The sequence below is a fragment of the Pongo abelii genome, chromosome 15 (assembly GCF_028885655.2).
Source record: "Pongo abelii isolate AG06213 chromosome 15, NHGRI_mPonAbe1-v2.0_pri, whole genome shotgun sequence".
In the NCBI taxonomy this organism is placed as follows: Eukaryota; Metazoa; Chordata; class Mammalia; order Primates; family Hominidae; genus Pongo; species Pongo abelii.
In genome coordinates, this window is record NC_072000.2 from 78,283,604 (window position 1) to 78,302,273 (window position 18,670).

An 18,670-nucleotide genomic window follows, 5' to 3' on the forward strand; every position below is an offset into this window, starting at 1 on the left:
CAACTTCCGCCTCCTGGGTTCAAGTGATTCTCCTGCCTCAGTGTCCCAAGTAGCTGGGATTACAGGCATGTGGCATCATGCCCGGCTAATTTTTTTTTTTTGTATTTAGTAGAGACGGGGGTTTCACCATGTTGGTCAGGCTGGTCTTGAACTCCTGGACCTCAGGTGATCCACCTGCCTCGGCCTCCCAAAGTGCTGGGATTACAGGCATGAGCCACTGTACCCGACCTATATCTTTAGTTTTTAGGATAACTTCTTAGTAGAATTTATGGGTTAATGAACATGAACTTTTAAAGGTTTGTGGTGTGTGCTGCCTACTTACCTTTTGAAAGCTTTATTAATTTATAGATTTTTGAGGGAGTCTAATGGTAGATGAAAAATCCATCTCCACATACAATGGGATAGTAGGATAGTACATATTTCTATAAACTTGTATGTTGATACTAATTTTGAAAGTCTTGTTAATGTTGTCTCTCTCTCTCTCTTACAAAACATATATATATATATATATATATATTTTGAGACTAGTCTCGCTCTGTTGCCCAGGCTGGAGCAATCCGGGCTCACTGCAGTCTCTGCCTCTTGGGCCCAAGTGATCCTCCCACCTCAGCCTCAGTTCTGGAGTAGCCGGAACTACAGGTGTGCACCACCACACTCAGCTAATTTTTGTATTTTTTGTAGAGACAGGGTTTGGCCATGTTGCCCAGGCTGGTCTCAAACTTCTTCAAGCGATCTGCCCACCTTAGCCTCCCAAAGTGCTGGGATTACAGGTGTGAGCCACTGTGCTCAGCCTCTTAATATTTTTGAACCATTGTTGACTGCAGTTATCTGAAACTACAAAAAGTGAAACTGCACATAAGGAGGACTACTGTACTAATGTTATCAATCTGTAGAAGATTGAGGGAAATTTGGTGCTCAGAGGCAGGAACACAGATTTTTTCTGTGTGTTCAGGATTAAGAGGTAACATATAACAGAAAGCGTTTCCTTATTGATAATTTTCTGAGAATATGCTCAATGAACCCCATTTTCTATTGACCATTTTTGTTTGTTTGTTATTTTAATTTTAGCTGAAAGAGAATTTAAGAAACACAGAGCGGATACATCAGGAGACTCTTAGAAGACTGGAAAGCAGATTTTTTGAAGAAAAGGTACAGATTATTAGGGTTAATTTAAAATGTTTTGTTCACTAGAACATAAGTGTATTTATATGCATTCTGAAACATCAGCCTTCCATTTGGTATCTTAATAGAAGATTAGAAGATTGTTACCGAATTATAGCACAATACAATGAGGGAAAATAAAACCTTCTAGAAATCTCAATATCTAGTCCTTATTTTCTCTCTCATTCAGAGATTCTTGTACTCTTCTGAAGTCTTTGGGACATGTCTCCCCCAGCTTGATACTCCCCTGGTGAGACTAAAGCTATGTGTACTTCCATTATATAGGGAAGATGGGAGTGGAGAAATCACTCTCGGATGTGTAAAAAGATGTTTCCTTAGTCAAGCCGAGCTAAAGATGTTAATAAAAAATGTTGCTTAGGCTGGGCATGGTGGCTCACGCCTGTAATCCCAGCACTTTGGGAGGCCGAGGCGGGTGGATCATCTCAGGTCAGGAGTTCGAGACCAGCCTGACCCTATCTCCACAAAAATACAAAAATTAGCCGGGCATGGTGGCACGTGCCTGTAGTCCCAGCTACTCAGGAGGCTGAGGCAGAAGAATTGCTTGAACTCAGGAGGCAGAGGTTGCAGTGAGGCGATATTGCACCACTGCACTCCATCCTGGGTGGTAGAGCAAGACTCCTTCTCAAAAAAAAAAAAAAAGTTCCTTAGCACAACACAGCTTCCAACTCCAACTTAATTTCTGTGTTTCTGAAGTTAACTTTCCAAATTGTGGGAAGTACATTGGAACACTTCTGCAGAATCCTTTCAGAGGCCTCATGGTTGTTCTTTATTTTAATCTTTTCTTTAACTTTTTATTCTTAGGGAAGAATTAAATAGATTCTTTCAGAAATTGGTAGGAATGTAGGCACTTGAGGGTGGGGCAAATGAGGTTTGGTTGCTTGTTTGTTTATTTGAGACAGGATCTTGCTCTATCGCCCAGGCTGGAGTGCAGTGGTTCAATCACAGCTCACTGCAGCCTTGACCTCCACCTCCTGGATTCAAGCAATCCTCCTACCTCAGCCTCCTAAGTAGTTGGGGCTACAGGCATGTATCATCACACCTCACTAATTTTTATTTTTTGTAGAAATGGGGTCTTGCTGGGCCTGGTGTGGTGGCTCACACCTGTAATCCCAGCACTTTGGGAGGCCAAGGTGGGCAGATCACTTGAGGCCAGGAGTTTGAGACCAGCCTGGCCAACATGGTGAAACCCCATCTCTACTAAAAATACAAAAATTAGCCAGGCATGGCAGTGTGCACCTGTAATCCCAGCTACTCAGGAGGCTGAGACGGGAGAATTGCTTGAACCCAGGAGGCAGTGGTTGCAGTGAGCCAAGACTGCTCCATTGCCCTCCATCCTGGGTGATAAAGTGAGACTCTGTCTCAAATAACAACAACAACAACAACAACAACAAAACTGAAATAGGGTCTCATTATGTTGCTGGTCTCGAACTCCTGGGCTCCAGCAATCCTTCTGCCTTGACCTCCCAAAGTGTTGGGATTACAGGCATGAGCTACCATGCCTTGCTCCTATGGGGTTTAGATAAAAGGAATTGCTATAGAAAGTGGCTCTAGGTTCCAGTTTGTGTATGGAATAACCTGGAGGAAATGGGGCAAGAACAGCAACCTGGTGCTTTCCCTCTGAGACCCTCCCTGGCACTGTCAGGAATGGAAGCCCTCAGGAATAGGCTGTTCTCAGGAGCCTCTCCTATTCCACCCTAATCTTGATCTCTTTTCTACTTGGTGTAGAAAATAAAGGTTAGAAAGAGTTGGTCAGTTTACAGAATACCCGAATAACAGTGCTTACGTAAATAGGATTTTTATATATGAGAGCAGATGACTGCTGGCATTTCCTTCATGGTTACAAGATAGTTACTGCAGTTTGAAGCTTTGTGTTCAAGACAAGAAGGGAGGCTCCAGCTGTGTCTGTCCCTTTTATCTGGAAGCCATAACAACTTTCCCAGAAGCTGCTAGCACATTTCATCTTACATCTCACTGACCAGAACCATGTTATAAAGAATGCTGGGCAGCACACGCTGTTCTCCCACCTGCTCTGGAGACTGAGGCTCGAGGATTGCTTGAGCCCAGGAATTCGGGGCTGCAGTGAGCCACGATTTTGTCACTGTATTCCAGCCTGGACGACAGAATAAGACCCTGTCCTTCTCTCTCTCTCTCTCTTTCTCTCTCTCTCTTTCTCTCTCTCTCTCTCTCATACATACACACATACACACACTACTGGGAAAGTGAATGTTTGTTTTCCTCGCCATTAGTGGAAGCTGGGAAGGAAAAAGAAGGATGGGAAGGAATGTTGGTTTGGACATCACAGCAGGGTCTGCCTCTCCATGTTAGGTACAAACTTCATGGATATTTCTCCTGTGCTGGTTTGAGCCCCGGTGCTGCTGCTTCATGGTATTGGGCTTTCCAATAGGCCTGTTCATTTACTTCATACCTCAGCATGCCCCAGCCGGCCATATAAAGGATTTCCCAGGTCATTGGTGTTTGGTTTGATTTTCCCATTTATTTCTTTCTGTTCTTTGAATCACAAAGCCCTGTCCTACATTTATATATATATATATATATATATATATATATATATATATATTTTTTTTTTTTTTTTTAAGACAGGGTCTCACTTTGTCACCTAGGTTGGAGTGCAGTGGCATGATCTCAGCTCACTGCCACCTCTACCTCCTGGGTTCAAGTGATTCTCCTGCCTCAGCCTCCTGAGTAGCTAATTTTTGTATTTTTAGTAGAGACGGGGTTTCACCATGTTGACAGGCTGGTCTCAAACTCCTGACCTCAGGTGACCTGCCCGCTTCGGCCTCCCAAAGTGCTGGGATTATAGGTGTGAGCCACCACTCCTGGCCTCTACATCCATATTTTTATATTGCTAGTCCCTCTTTCTGGAATGCTGTTCCTCCAGCTCTGGATCATTCTTATTTAGAGCTCAGATATCATTTCTTTAGAAAGAGATTTCCTAAACTCTAATCTAAAACGAGGCTGGGCATGGTGGCTCACGCCTATAATCCCAGCACTTTGGGAGGCCAAGGCCGGCGGATCACTTGAGGAGAGGAGTTTGAGACCAGCCTGGCCAACATAGTGAAACCCTGTCTGTACTAAAAATACAAAAATTAGCTGGGCATGGTGGCGCACGCCTGTAGTCCCAGCTACTCGGGAGGCTGAGACATGAGAATCACCTGAACTCGGGAGACAGATGTTGCAGTGAGCTGAGATCATGCCACTGCACTGCAGCCTGGGTGACAGAGTGAGATTCTGTCTCAAAAAAATAAAATAAATAAAATAAATAAATAAATAATAAAATGACCTCCTCTAGTTACTATCTACCTTATTACCCCATTTATTTTACTGATAGCATTTATCACAGTCTATTAATTCTCTTTATTTGTTTACTTGTTAGGGGACTGTATAGCATCAGATTGCCTGCATATAAATCGCTGCTCTGCTACTTACTAGCTTTGTGACTTTGGGGAAGTCACCAACCTCTTCTCTTTTTTTTTTTTTTTTAAGACAGTCACCCAGGCTGGAGTGCAGTGGCACAACCATGGCTCACTGCAGCCTCTACCTCCCAGTCTCATACAATCCTCCTGGCTCAGTCTTCTGAGTAGCTGGGACCACAGGTGCACACCACCATGCCTAATTAAAAAAAAAAAAAATTTGGCCAGGCGCGGTGGCTCACGCCTGTAATCCCAGCACTTTGGGAGGCCGAGGCGGGTGGATCACCTGAGGTCAGGAATTCACGACCAGCCTGGCCAACGTGGTGAAACCCTGTCTCTACAAAAATACAAAAATTAGCTGGGCATGATGGTAGGTGCCTGTAATCTCAGGTACTTGGGAGGCTGAGGTGAAAGAATCAATTGAACCCAGGAGGCAGAGGTTGCAGTGAGCTGAGATCACGCCATTGTACTCCAGCCTGGGCAACAGAGGGATACTCCCAGAGATGGGGTCTCCCTATGTTGTTCAGCTGGGCTTGAACTCCTGAGCTCCAGTCATCCCGCCTTGGCCTCCCAAAGTGCTAGGATTACAAACATGAGCCAGCAGGCCCGGCCAACCTTTCTGTTTCTGTTTCCTCAGTCCTTGCTTTTGGGCATAATAGTAGTATCTATATAATAGGGTTGCTGTGACAAATAAATGATACATGTAATGTTCTTAGAACTGTTCCTGGCACATAGTAAATGCTCAAAACATGATAATTATGGCTTCTTGTTTAGATTTCACCCTAGAATATAAGCTTCATGAGATCAGGGACCTTGTCTGTTTTGTTCACCACAGAATTTCAGTATCTAAAACAGTCTGGTAATTATTAATGCTCATAGTATTCTTTGATTTTTTATTTATTTATTTTCTTGAGACAGAGTTTCGCTCTTGTTGCCCAGGCTGGAGTGCAATGGCACGATCTTGGCTCACCACAACCTCTGCCTTCTGGGTTCAAGTGATTCTCCTGCCTCAGCCTGCTGAGAAGCTGGGATTACAGGCATGTGCCACCACACTGAGCTAATTTTGTATTTTTAGTAGAGATGGGGTTTCTCCATGTTGGTCAGGCTGGTCTTGAACTCCTGACCTCAGGTGATCCGCCCACCTCAGCCTCCCAAAATGTTGGGATTACAGGCATGAGCCACTGCGCCCAGACAATGCTCATAGTAATTTTTAGACTGACCAAGCACTTCTAATTTTTATTTTCTATACCAAGTAAAAAAGAGATCAAGATTAGGGTGGAATAGAGGGAGAGGCTACTGAGAACAGCCTAGTCCTGAGAGCTTCCATTCCTGAATGAATGAATGACTCTCATTTCAGTGCATTTAGCAGAAATTCCTCCTAGTTCTGCTTTCCAACATGGAATTGAATTTTCTCCCCTATTTATATGTCATATTGCTTCCTTAAGTGGGAAAATGGGGAGGAACCCTGCGGTTCCTGTGTTCACACTGTCCTCTTTGTTGGCTCCTCCACCAGTGCTTGGAGTTCTTCTTTCAGGTCATGGGGACAGGAGTTTTTTATTTGACATTCTAAAATAAATATCTTTTGATGAGTAAAATTTGTTGTTAGAGGCATAACTATTTAAGCAGCCCATTCTCTTTTTTAGCACCGACTAGAACAAGAGGCTGAAAAGAAGATAATAATGCTGGCAGAGAGAGCCCACCATGAGGCTATTGTGTAAGAGACTGTTGCGTCCTTTCTGACTCTAATTACCTCTCTTACCTCTTTGCTGGTCTGTTTTCTTCTTACTTTCTTGTCTTCCCCCTTCTGTTCTGGCTTACTTGCTTCAAATTTTCTGGTCTACTGTCCCTCCCTGTTTCTTTCTCTTTGTATACTCCCAACCCTTTTTCCTCCACTCTTTCTGTGGCAGCATGGTGTGGTGGAAAGAACCTGGGCTTTGAACTTATTTATTTATTTATTTTTTGAGATGGAGTCTCGCTCTGTCATCCAGGCTGGAGTGCAGCGGCATGAGCTTGGCTCACTGCAACCTCTGCCTCCCGAGTTCAGGCGATTCTCATGTCTCAGCCTCCTGAATAGCTGGGATTACAGGCACCCACCACCACACCCAGCTAATTGTTGTATTTTTAGTAGAGATAGGGTTTCGCCAAGTTGGCCAGGCTGACCTCAAGTGATCCACTCACCTCAACCTTCCAAAGTGCTGGGATTACAGGCATGAGCCACTGTGCCCAGCCTGAACTTGACTTTGGTTCTCAACATGTATACTAACTAACCATAGGAAGATTTCTTACCTTTTTGATTGTTTCTTTGTTTTTGAGACAGAGTCTGGCTCTGTCACCCAGGCTGGAGTACATTGGCGCCTTCATGGTTCACTGCATCCTCCACTGCCTGGGCTCAAGTGATCCTCTCATGTCAGCCTCCAGAGTAGCTGGGACTACAGGCATGTGCCACCACGCCCAGCTAATTTTTGTATTTTTTGTAGAGACTGGGTTTTGCCCGGGCTGGTCTCGAACTTCTGGGCTCAAGCAATCCACCTGCCTCGGCCTTCCCAAGTGTTGGGATTACAGATGTGAGTCACTGCACCAAGCCACATTTCCTAACTTTCTTGAAGTTAAATTTCTTCATCTAAAAGCAGGGCTAATTTACTTCTCCCAGTAAACTGAGTTTATAAAAATAAATAAATAGTAAAACCAGGGCTAATAGTAGCAATCTTGCAGGGTTGTCATGAGGTATATTAGTGGAAGTACATCTAACTCTCAGGTCTTAATGGTTTATTTCTTGTTCATGGAACAATCCTGTATGGGTCTGGCAGCTCTCCTCCAGGGATGATTCAGGAACCTGGCTGCTTCCTTCTTGCACCTCTGCCATGTTGGAGTTTTTCATGTCCAGTCATGTGGACAGGAAGGAGCATAGGAGACTCATACCTGCTCTTAACTGCCTTGGACTAGAAGTAACCCGTCCTTTTCCACTTTATTTATTTATGTATTTATATTTGAGACAGAGTCTCGCTCTGTCACCCAGGCTGGAGTGCAGTGGTACAATCATGGCTCACTGCTGTAGCCTTGACTTCTTGGTCTCAAGTGGTTCTCCTTCCTCAGCTTCCTGAGTAGCTGCAACAGAATACAGGTGCAAACCACCATGTCTGGCCAATTTTTTAGATTTTCTGTAGAGATTGGGTCTCACTATGTTGCCTAGGCTGGTCCCAAATTCCTAGGCTCAAGTGATCCTCCCGTCTCAGCCTCCCAAAGTGCTGGGATTATAGATGTGAGCCACTGCATTCAGCCATTTTCACTTTTTTATTGGGTGAAAACTTAATTACAAGATTCCCACCTAACTACTGAGTACCCACCATAAGCTAAATAAGTGGTAGTCACTATTGCTAATATTGGGGGTGCAGGTGGTGAAGCAATCATTTTTCTATCTTGGTGATATCTAAAAGTTAGACCTGTGTTTTGAGATCTTATATCTATTTCAGGCAATTGAATGATGCTGGAAGAAATGTTTTTAAAGAGAATGTTTATCTCCAGAAAGCTCTGGCATATCACCTGAAGGAAACTGACGCTCTACAAAAAAACTCCCAGAAGTTGCAAGAGAGTCATACTTTACTTTTACATCAAAAGGTTCCCTCTCATTTAGACTTGGTGTCCTTCTTTTCTTTGTTTAAGTATTGGGTTGGTAAATACCAAAAATTGGGTATAATAATGATATATAAGGATAATGAGACCATTTTTCATCTGTTTGGATGATGTACTTCTTTTTATCTGAAAAGGTTACATACTCAATCTTATAATGCTTATAAGAAGCATTAGACTCAACTTTATAAAGAATATATCAGAAACATAAATATGACCCTTATCCTCACTACCTTAGAATATTCATTTTTCTTTGCTTGAAGTTGGTCCCTGAGTCACTTAGGAATACATTTAGCTGTGAGTAACAGTCCTGACATCAGTGGCATCACCATACAAGGGTTTATTCTTTCACCTAAAGGAGGCCTGGAGGTAAGAAATCCACAGCAGGAATGGTAGTGCCACAAAGTTAATAGACACTCAGCTTCCTTAACTCTGCTCTGCAACACTTGGCTTATATCCTCAAACTCACCTCACAGCCCGGGGGCGCTGCTGGAGCTCTAACCATTCCTTTAAATAGCAGGAAGGAAGAAAAAAAGAAAAAAGTGTGCCTCTCCTTTAAGAGGTCTTTCTGGAAGTCCTACACACATTTCTATTTACATATCATTGACTAGAAAATGGTTATGCTGAACTTCAAGGGAGACTGGGAATTTTCAGATGGACTTAACTGCCTTTCTGAATGAAGTTGGGGTTTTATTACTAAGGAGGAAAGGGAAAGGGAAGATAGATATTGGGATAGGCAACAAGGAGATGCCATAGTTTCCAATATAGTTATTAATGTTTTACTGTATAGTTTTATATATATATATATATATATATAGAGAGAGAGAGAGAGAGAGAGAGAGAGAGAAAGACAGAGTCTCACTCTCGCCCAGGCTAGAATGCAGTGGCATGATCTTGGCTCACTGCAACCTCTACCTCCTGGGTTCAAGTGATTCTCCTGACTCAGCCTCCTGAGTAGCTGGGACTACAGGCATGCACCACCACGGCCAGCTAATTTTTGTATTTTTTAGTAGAGACAGGGTTTTGCTATGTTGGCCAGGCTGATCTCGAACTCCTGACCTCAGGTGATCCACCCACCTTGGCCTCCCAAAGCTCCAGGATTACAGGCGTGAGCCACCATGCTCAGCCCTTCATTCTTTTTTATGGCTGCAAGAAAGTTTCTTAATTAGCACAATTTACAATTAGTAGATTGCCTTCCCAAGTCCAGACAAGGACCTTAGGATATTTGTTACTGTCTACATAGAATACCAAAATATCACCTCAGCTTGGCATAAAACTCAAATCTCATGAAGTAATGGAAATTAGTGAGGAACTTCGTTAAGTTCCGGAATGATTTAAAAAAAAAAAAAAAAAATCGGCTGGGCACAGTGGCTCACGCCTGTTATCCCGGCTGAGGCGGGCGGATCGCCTGAGGTCAGGAATTCGAGACCAGCCTGGCAAACATGGTGAAACCCTGTCTCTGCTAAAAATGCAAAAATTAGCTGGGCATGGTGGTGGGCACCTGTAATCCCAGCTACTCAAGAGCCTGAGGTAGGAGAATTGCTTGAACCCAGGACATGGAGGTTGCAGTGAGCTGAGATCGTGCCACTGCACTCCAGCCTGGGTGACAGAGCAAGACTCCATCTCAAAAGAAAAAAAAATCACCTCTCTCATCTTTCTGTTTTTAGGAGATAAATGATCTGTTGGTTAAGGAAAAGATTATGCAACTTGTCCAGCAGAGATCACAAATCCAAACCCTTCAGAAGAAGGTAGTAAACTTGGAGACTGCTCTGAGTTACATGACCAAAGAGTTTGAGAGTGAAGTTTTAAAACTGCAGCAACACGCAATGATAGAGAACCAAGCGGGTCAGGTAGAAATTGACAAGCTGCAGCATCTTCTTCAGATGAAGGACAGGGAAATGAATCGTGTGAAGAAGCTTGCCAAGAACATACTGGATGAGAGGACAGAAGTGGAAAGATTCTTTTTAGATGCTCTACACCAAGTGAAGCAACAGATCCTAATTAGCAGGAAGCAATATAAGCAAATAGCACAAGCTGCTTTCAATTTAAAAATGAGGGCAGCATGTGCAGGAAGAACAGAATATCCCAAAATCAGAACATTTGATGGCAGAGAGCATAGCACCAATAGTGTGAATCAGGATCTTCTGGAGGCCGAAAAATGGTACTAGCAATACTTTATTATCTTTTTTTTTTACTGCTATTTTTGTGTCCTTTACAGAAAGAGGAAGTCTGAAAAGTTTAGTTTTATAATATTCAAGTATTGAATAGATTTCTCAGTAGGTTACTTGAGGACAGGAACTGACTTATTCATCTTTGTAATCTCTAGGCTTAGCATAGCATGTGGAGCTTTGGATATATTCTTAGTACATTCCCCTCTGTCTCATGATAGAAGTCTTGTTAAGGAGACTATTTGTCCCATAGGTTGTTTTTTGTATAAGATATATAAGGTCATTATGTATCTTTTCACTTGTTCCTTTGTTTCCCATAAATTGGACATTTGTTATAAAAGCCTGATTAGATTCAGGTTAAACTTTTTTTTTTTAAAGGCAGTTTGTTTTAAAGGCACTATGTTGCCCAGGCTGGTCTTGAACTCCTGGCCTCAAGTGATCCTCTTGCCTCAGCCTCTCAAAGTGGTGGAATTACAGGTGTGAGCCACTGCACCAATCCAGGTTAAACATTTTTGATACGCATACTTTCAGAAATATTTTGTACTGTTTACTATCCTGAGATGAAATTCATAGGTAATAATATCTATCCAACCATATAATTAAAAAAAAATCAATGTAACAATTATTTGTAGGCCAGGCATGGTGGCTCATGCCTGTAATCGCAGCACTTTGGGAGGCCAAGTCAGATGGATCACTTAAGGCCAGGAGTTCAAGACCAGCCTGGCCAACATGGTGAAACCCTGTCCCACTAAAAATACAAAAATTAGGCTGGGCATGGTGGCTCATGCTTGTAATCCCAGCACTTTGGGAGGCTGAGGAGGGTGGATCACCTGAGGTCAGGAGTTTGAGACCAGCCTGGCCAACATGGTGAAACCCTGTCTCTACTAAAAATACAAAAATTAGCTGGGCATGGTGGCACATGTCTGTAATCCTACCTACTTGGGAGGCTGAGGCAGGAGAATCATTTGAATCCAGGAGGTGGAGGTTGCAATGAGCCAAGATCGCACCATTGCACTCCAGCCTGGGTGACAAAAGCAAAACACTGTCTCAAAAAAACAAAACAAAACAAAAAACAAAAATTAGCTGGGCGTGGTGGCAGGGGCCTGTAGTCCCAGCTACTCAGTAGGCACAAGAATCGCTTGAACCCGGGAGGCAGAGGTTGCAGTGAGCCAAGATTGCGTCACTGCACTCCAGCCTGGGCGACAGAGCGAGACCCTGTTTCAAAAAACAAACAAGAAAACCAAAACAATTATTTGTAACAATTCTTTGTTATAGAGAACTGTCCCATGGATTGGAGGACAATCAGTAGTGCCCCCATCATTGTATTAACCAAAAGTCCCCCAAAATTTTCCAAAATTTTAGAGATCTGCTGCCACTATGATAAAGGTAACAGAATGTTTGAGACAGTTGCAGACTATATATTACATAATGATTAACTTTGTTTCCTGTTAGCATTTTTGTTCTTAGAGCAGTCTCCTCCCTATAAACCATGGATTAAATTATAGTCCATTTTGAGGGTTATTCTGAAAGAAAATTATTTTATATTCCGATGCAATTAGATTCTTCAAAGGCCCTAACTCAAGAAACTTAAAAGGACTGCAGCCTGGAACTCCTGGGCTCAAGTGATCCTCCTGCCTCGGCCTCACAAAGTGCTGGGATTACAGGCACGAGCTGCCATGCCCAGCCTAACATCTTCCAAATGTGTTTTTTGCTTTAAATTATTTTTAAAGGACTAATTTTATAGGATGTTTTGAATTATATGGCTGTTGAGAAGGTTGGACATGCTCCGTAGTCTCTGATAGATAAGATTCTTCTTCAAAATGCCTAAACTATAATTTACTTCTTGTCATATTCAGAAATCTGTAATACTACTACTGTTACCAATAGATTTGCTGTAATTTCTTTTTTATTTAATATATCAAGTAAGTTGAGTCCCTACCATATATAAGGCAGTTTTCTTTATATCCTTTTGTTTATGGAATAGTAAGTGTTATACATTTTCAGAGGAAGTTAAATGATTGTCTACATTGTTATTGCAGTAACTGGACTCTTCCTATTCTGTGTTCTGCGTGACATTTTTGCTACTGACCACCTTAACACTTTAGCCTTAGTGTCCTATTGCCTCTATCAGCAGGGCAGAAATGGGGGTTAAAATATTACATCATCGGGCCGGGCGCAGTGGCTCACGCCTGTAATCCCAGCACTTTGGGAGGTCGAGACAGGTGGATCAAGAGGTCAGGAGTTCAAGACCAGCCTGGCCAAGTTGCTGAAACCCCGTCTCTACTAAAAATACAAAAATTATCTGGGTGTGATGGCACACACCTGTAATCCCAGCTACTCAGGAGGCTGAGGCAGGAGAATTACTTGAACCTGGGTGGCAGAGCTTGCAGTGAGCCAAGATCATGCCACTGCACTCCAGCCTGGGCGACAGAGCAAGACTCCGTCTCAAAAAAAAAAAAAAAAAAAAAAAAATTACATCATCTATTTAAATGGTAGATTGGAAAAGGACAGTTGAAGTATACGGTAATCGGCTGGGTGTGGTGGCTCATGCCTGTGAGTCCAGCACTTTGGGAAGCGGAGGCAAGAGGATCATTTGAGTCCAGTAGTTAAAGACCAGCCTGGGCAACACAGTGAGACCCCACCTCTACAAAAAACAAAACAAAAAGTAGCCTGGCATGATGGTGTGCATCTGTAGTCCCATCTACTCGGGAGGCTGAGGTGGGAGGATCGCTTGAGCCCAGGAGTTCGAGGCTGCAGTGAGCCATGATGATGCCACTGCACTCAAGCCTGGCAACAGAGTGAGACCTAGTCTCAAAAAATAATAATAATAAATAAAATAAAATTTTAAAAAAATGAAGTATATGGTAATCATAAGACAAAACCTAGACTTTTTAATTTAATTAATTAATTAATTAATTTTTTTGAGATGGAATCTCACTCTGTCGCCAGGCTGGAGTGCAGTGGCAATCTTGGCTCACTGCAACCTCTGACTTCTGGGTTCAAGTGATTCTCCTGCCTCAGCCTCCCAAGTAGCTGGGATTACAGGTGTGTGCCACCACGCCTGGCTAATTTTTGTATTTTTAGTAGGGATGGGGTTTCACCGTGTCAGCCAGGAAGGTCTTGATCTCCTGACCTCGTGATCTGCCTGCCTTGGCCTCCAAAGTGCTGGGATTACAGGCGTAAGCCACTGCACCCGGCTGACTTTTTTATTTTTTGTGAGACAGGGTCTCACTCTGTTGCCCAGGCTGGAGTGCAGTGGCACCATCATGGCTCACTACAGCCTTGACTGGGCTCAAGCGATCCTCCCACCTCAGCCCCCCAAGTAGCTAGGACTACAGGCATGTGCCACCATGCCAGGATAATTTTAAAATTATTTTTATAGAGAAAAGAGTTTCACTACGTTGCCCGGGCTGGTCTTGAACTCTTGCCCTCAAGCTATTCTCCCACCTTGGCCTCCCAAAACTCCAGGATTACAGGCGTGAGCCACCGCACCTGGCCAAAACCTAAACTTTTTTTTTTTTTTTTGAGAGAGTCTCACTCTGTCGCCCAGGCTGGAGTGCAGTGGTGTGATCTTGGCACACTGCAGCCCAAAACCTAAATTTTTTTTATTTAAAAAATGTTAAAATAATTTTCTCTCTCTCTCTCTTTTTTTTTTTTGTTGTTGTTGTCGTTTAAATGGAGATGAGGTCTTGCTGTGTTGCTTGCGTTGCCCAAGGTGGTCTTGAACTCCTGGCCTCAACCAAGATCCTTCCATCTTGGTCTCCCAAAGTGCTGGGATTACAGGCATGAGCCACCACACCTGGCCTCAAAACCTAAACTTAAAACAAAAACAGTTGAGTCCAAAAATAAAAAGGAAGGAAAAATAAATAAATAAATAAATAGCTCAATTTACCTATATGCAAATTTTTTTATTATTATTATTTATTTTTTTGGGGACGGAGTCTTGCTCTGTCACCCAGACTGGAGTGCAGTGGCGCGATCTCCGCTCACTGTAAGCTCCGCCTCCCAAGTTCACGCCATTCTCCTGCCTCAGCCTCCTGAGTAGCTGGGACTACAGGGGCCTGCCACCACGCCTGGCTAATTTTTTTTGTATTTTTAGTAGAGACGGGGTTTCACCGTGTTAGCCAGGATGGTCTCCATCTCCTGACCTCGTGATCTGCCCGCCTCGGCCTCCCAGAGTGCTGGGATTACAGACGTGAGCCACCGCACCCGGCTGCAAAAATATTTTTTACAATACCAGTACTCTACATGTTAGCTTTTATTATTATTATTATTATTATTATCATCATCATTATTATTATTTTGAGACGGAGTCTCGCTCTGTCGCCAGACTGCAGTGCAGTGGTGCGATCTCGGCTCACTGCAACCTCTGACTCTCGGGTTCAAGCAATTCTCCTGCCTCAGCCTCCCGAGTAGCTGGGACTACAGGTGCCCGCCACCATGCCCAGCTAATTTTTGTATTTTTAGTAGAGACCAAACAACTTTTTTTTTCTTGTTCCCTTTGTCTGTGTGTATTTTATTTCACCATGTTGGCCAGGATGGTCTCGATCTCTTGACCTCATGATCCACCCGCCTCAGCCTCTCAAAGTGCCGGGATTACAGGCGTGAGCCACGGCGCCAGGCCTCATGTTAGCTTTTATAAATAGAAAGTAGACTATGAATCCTCTGGGAAAGTTATAATATAGATAGAGACCTATCTGGAAAGCTTACCTGCAGCTTTGTTTGAAGGAAAGAAAATAGACTACATAAGTTATGCGTTATTTTTAAAATTTTGTTTAAATTTTGTTACAGTGTTTTCACAGGAAAATATTTAATACAAAAAGAAATGTTAATGGAAAAACACGTCAGTAATTTCACCAAACAACTTTTTTTTTTTTTTTTTTTTTTTTTTTTTTTTTGAGACAGATTCTCACTCTGTCGCCCAGGCTAGAGTGCAATGACGCCATCTCGGCTCACTGCAACCTCCGTCTCCCGGGTTTAAGTGATTCTCCTGCCTCAGCCTCCCGAGTAGCTGGGACTACAGGTGCGTGCCACCACGTCTGGCTAATTTTCTTTTTTTGAAACGGAGTTGCCCAGGCTGGAGTGCAGTGGCACGATCTCAGCTCACTGCAAGCTCTGCCTCTGGGGTTCACGCCATTCTCTTGCCTCAGTCTCCCGAGTAGCTGGGACTACAGGCTCTGCCACCACGCCCAGCTAATTTTTTTCTATTCTTTAGTAGAGACAGAGTTTCACCGTGTTAGCCAGGGTGGTCTCGATCTCCTGACCTCGTGATCCGCCTGCCTCAGCCTCCCAAAGTGCTAGGATTACAGGCGTGAGCCACTGCGCCCAGCCTAATTTTCATATTTTTAGTAGAGACAGGGTTTCACCATGTTAGCCAGAGTGGTCTTGATCTCCTGACCTCATGAACCGCCCACCTCAGCCTCCCAAAGTACTGGGATTACGGGTGTGAGTCACCGCGCCCGGCCTAAACAACTTTTTTTTTTCTTGTTCCCTTTGGCTGTGTGTGTCTCTAAATAAATAATGTTACATTACAGTTTTTTTTTTTTTTTTTTGAGTTGGAGTCTCACTCTCTTGCCAAGGCTGGAGTGCAGTGGCACAATCTCAGTTCACTGCAGCCTCCACCTCCCAGGTTCAAGTGATTGTCCTGCCTCAGCCTCCTGAGTAGCTGGGATTACAGGCGCACACCACCATGCCCAGCTAATTTTTGTATTTTTAGTAGAGACAGGGTTTCACCATATTGGTCAGGCTGATCTCGAACTCCTGACCTTGTGATCCTCCCGCCTCAGCCTCCCAAAGTGCTGGGATTACAGGTGTGAGCCACCGCACCCAGGGTCTTTTTTTTTTTTTTTTTTTTTGCAGTGGAGTGATCTTAGCTCACTGCAACCTCCCATCTCCCAGGTTCAAGTGATTCTCCTGCCTTGGTCTCCTGAGTAGCTGGGATTAGAGGCACCTGCCACCATGCCCAGCTAATTTTTGTATATTTAGTAGAGACGGCATTTCACCATGTTGGCCAGGCTGGTCTCGAAGTCCTAACCTCATGTGATCTGCCTGCCTTGGCCTCCCAAAGTGTTGGGTAAGCCACCGTCCCCAGCCTCCTTAGAGTTTTCTATTTTGCTTATTTCCTTAATGTCTGAGCACAAATATTTTTTCATGTTGTTAAAGTTTTTGTCATTTTCATCTTTATGATATGTAACATTTTGGATTGGCTAGTATATTGCTGTCCTTATCAACTTCATGATTTTGTGATGGACAGTTTGCTTTGTAGTTTTCTTTTTTTTCTTTCTTTCTTTTTTTTTTTTTTTGAGACGGAGTTTCACTCTTTTCTCCCAGGCTGGAGTGCAGTGGCGCGATCTCAGCTTACTGCAACCTCCACCACCTGGGTTCAAGCGATTCTCCTGCCTCAGCCTCCCGAGTAGCTGGGATTACAGACACCTGCCACCGTGCCAGGATAATTTTTGTATTTTTAGTAGAGATGGGTTTTCATCACATTGTCCAGGCTGGTCTCAAACTCCTGACCTCAGATGATCCACCCGCCTTGGCCTCCCAAAGTGCTGGGATTACAGGTGTGAGCCACTGCGCCTGGCCTGTAGTTGTTTCATAATATTCAATTATGGTATGGAATTTATCTTATGTTTACCCATTATATATTTTTTAAAAAGAAGAGAAGCCTATTTGACCACATTTTTCCTTTTCACATTTTTTTCCTTTGAAATTCTTTAGGACACATATTGAAGGAAATGTGGATATTGGAGATTTGACCTGGGAGCAGAAGGAAAAAGTATTGCGATTGCTCTTTGCAAAAATGAATGGCTGTCCTTCTAGGTAACTCCCTATTTCTGCAGTGAAATACCAAGTTGTTATCAAATCTAGAAACCACTTAGGAACAATAAACTTATTTTTCTTACTTAGAACTAAAGGGACGGGAAAGGACCAGAAAATATAAAAAGGCCCTACTGCTTAACTACTGCAGCTCCCAGAGATAAAGAATGGGAGATTAATGAATGAGCATGAAAATGAAATGAGTTGGAATTAAAGGGGGAGGGGAAAGATTCATCTTAGATGTTTAAGGTAGTGCTTATTAAGAAGTTACAATATTGCTCAGCTGAATGAGTGGCAACTGAAGAGAAACATAACAATATTAAGATTTTATTGGTTTGCAAAGATAAGTAAATTTTTTTTTTTTTGAGATGGGGTCACACTCTGTCACCCAGGCCAGAGTGCAGTGGCACAATCACAGCTCACTGTAACCTCCACTTCCCAGGCGCAAGTGATCCTCCCACCTCAGCCTACTAAGTAGCTGGGACTACAAGCATGTGCCACAACACCTGGCTAATTTTTTTTTTTTTTTTTTGAGAAGGAGTCTCATTCTGTTGCCCAGGCTGGGGTGCAGTGGTGCAATCTCAGCTCACTGCAACCTCTGCCTCCTGGTTCAAGTGATTCTTGTGCCTCAGCCTCCCGAGTAGCTAGGATTACAGGCACCACCACCATGCCTGGCTAATTTTTGTATTTTTTTGTAGAGATGGAGTTTTACCATGTTATCCAGGCTGGTCTCGAACTCCTGACTTGAGGTGACCTGCCCGCCTCAGCCTCCTAAAGTGCTGAGATTACAGGCATGAGCCACTGTGCCCGGCCCTAATTTTGTATTTTTAGTAAAGACAGGGTTTCACCATGTTGGCCAGGCTGGTCGCAAACTCCTGACCTCAGGTGATCCACTCACCTCGGCTTCCCAAAGTGCTGGGATTACAGGCATGAGCCACTGCCCCTGGCCAGTTGTACATTTTAAAATAACTAAAAGAGTGTAATTGGATTGTAACACAAGGGATAAATACTTGAAGGGATGGATACTTCATTCTCTATGATGTGATTATTTCACATGGCATGCCAGTATCAAAACATCTCATGTACCCCACAAATACATATACCTACTATCACCCACAAAAATAAAAAATAAAAAATAATTAAAATACAAAAAGAAAATATGAAGGCATGAGGAGACCCTGCCTCATTCATTATCTTTGTTGACTTTTACCCACTACAGGAAATACAACCAGAGTTCTAGGCCTCCAGTTCCAGACTATGTTGTTTCTGACAGTGGGGAAACAAAGGAATTTGGGTAAGAGCTCTCTTGCTAAAGTAATAAACATGAGCCCAACACGATGGTTCCTGTGGGCATCTTGAATGTGCTAATTGAAAGTAATATGACAAGTCTATTATTCTAAACCAGGTTTCGTGTGTGTAGAGTTGTTGACGGTTCTGTTGTTT

The 18,670-nt window shown here is 43.2% G+C and overlaps 1 protein-coding gene across 8 annotated transcripts in view; it reads left to right on the plus strand.

Annotated features, from left to right (window-relative positions):
* Nucleotides 1-18,670, plus strand: part of BBOF1 (basal body orientation factor 1) — a 50,806-nt gene that overhangs the window by 23,350 nt on the left and 8,786 nt on the right. For 5 of the 8 annotated variants that reach the window (XM_009249290.4, XM_054530821.2, XM_054530824.2 and 2 more), the window contains 6 exons: nucleotides 1,069-1,149; nucleotides 6,257-6,327; nucleotides 8,084-8,228; nucleotides 9,908-10,401; nucleotides 17,129-17,230; nucleotides 18,447-18,521. In XM_009249290.4, coding sequence (XP_009247565.1) covers nucleotides 1,069-1,149; nucleotides 6,257-6,327; nucleotides 8,084-8,228; nucleotides 9,908-10,401; nucleotides 17,129-17,230; nucleotides 18,447-18,521 — 968 coding nt within the window. Of the gene's footprint in view, nucleotides 1-1,068; nucleotides 1,150-6,256; nucleotides 6,328-7,090; nucleotides 7,178-8,083; nucleotides 8,229-9,907; nucleotides 10,402-15,313; nucleotides 15,433-17,128; nucleotides 17,231-18,446; nucleotides 18,522-18,670 lie in introns of those variants that run through there. The other 3 variants (XM_054530820.2, XM_054530819.2, XM_054530822.2) reach the window with 2 other exon arrangements.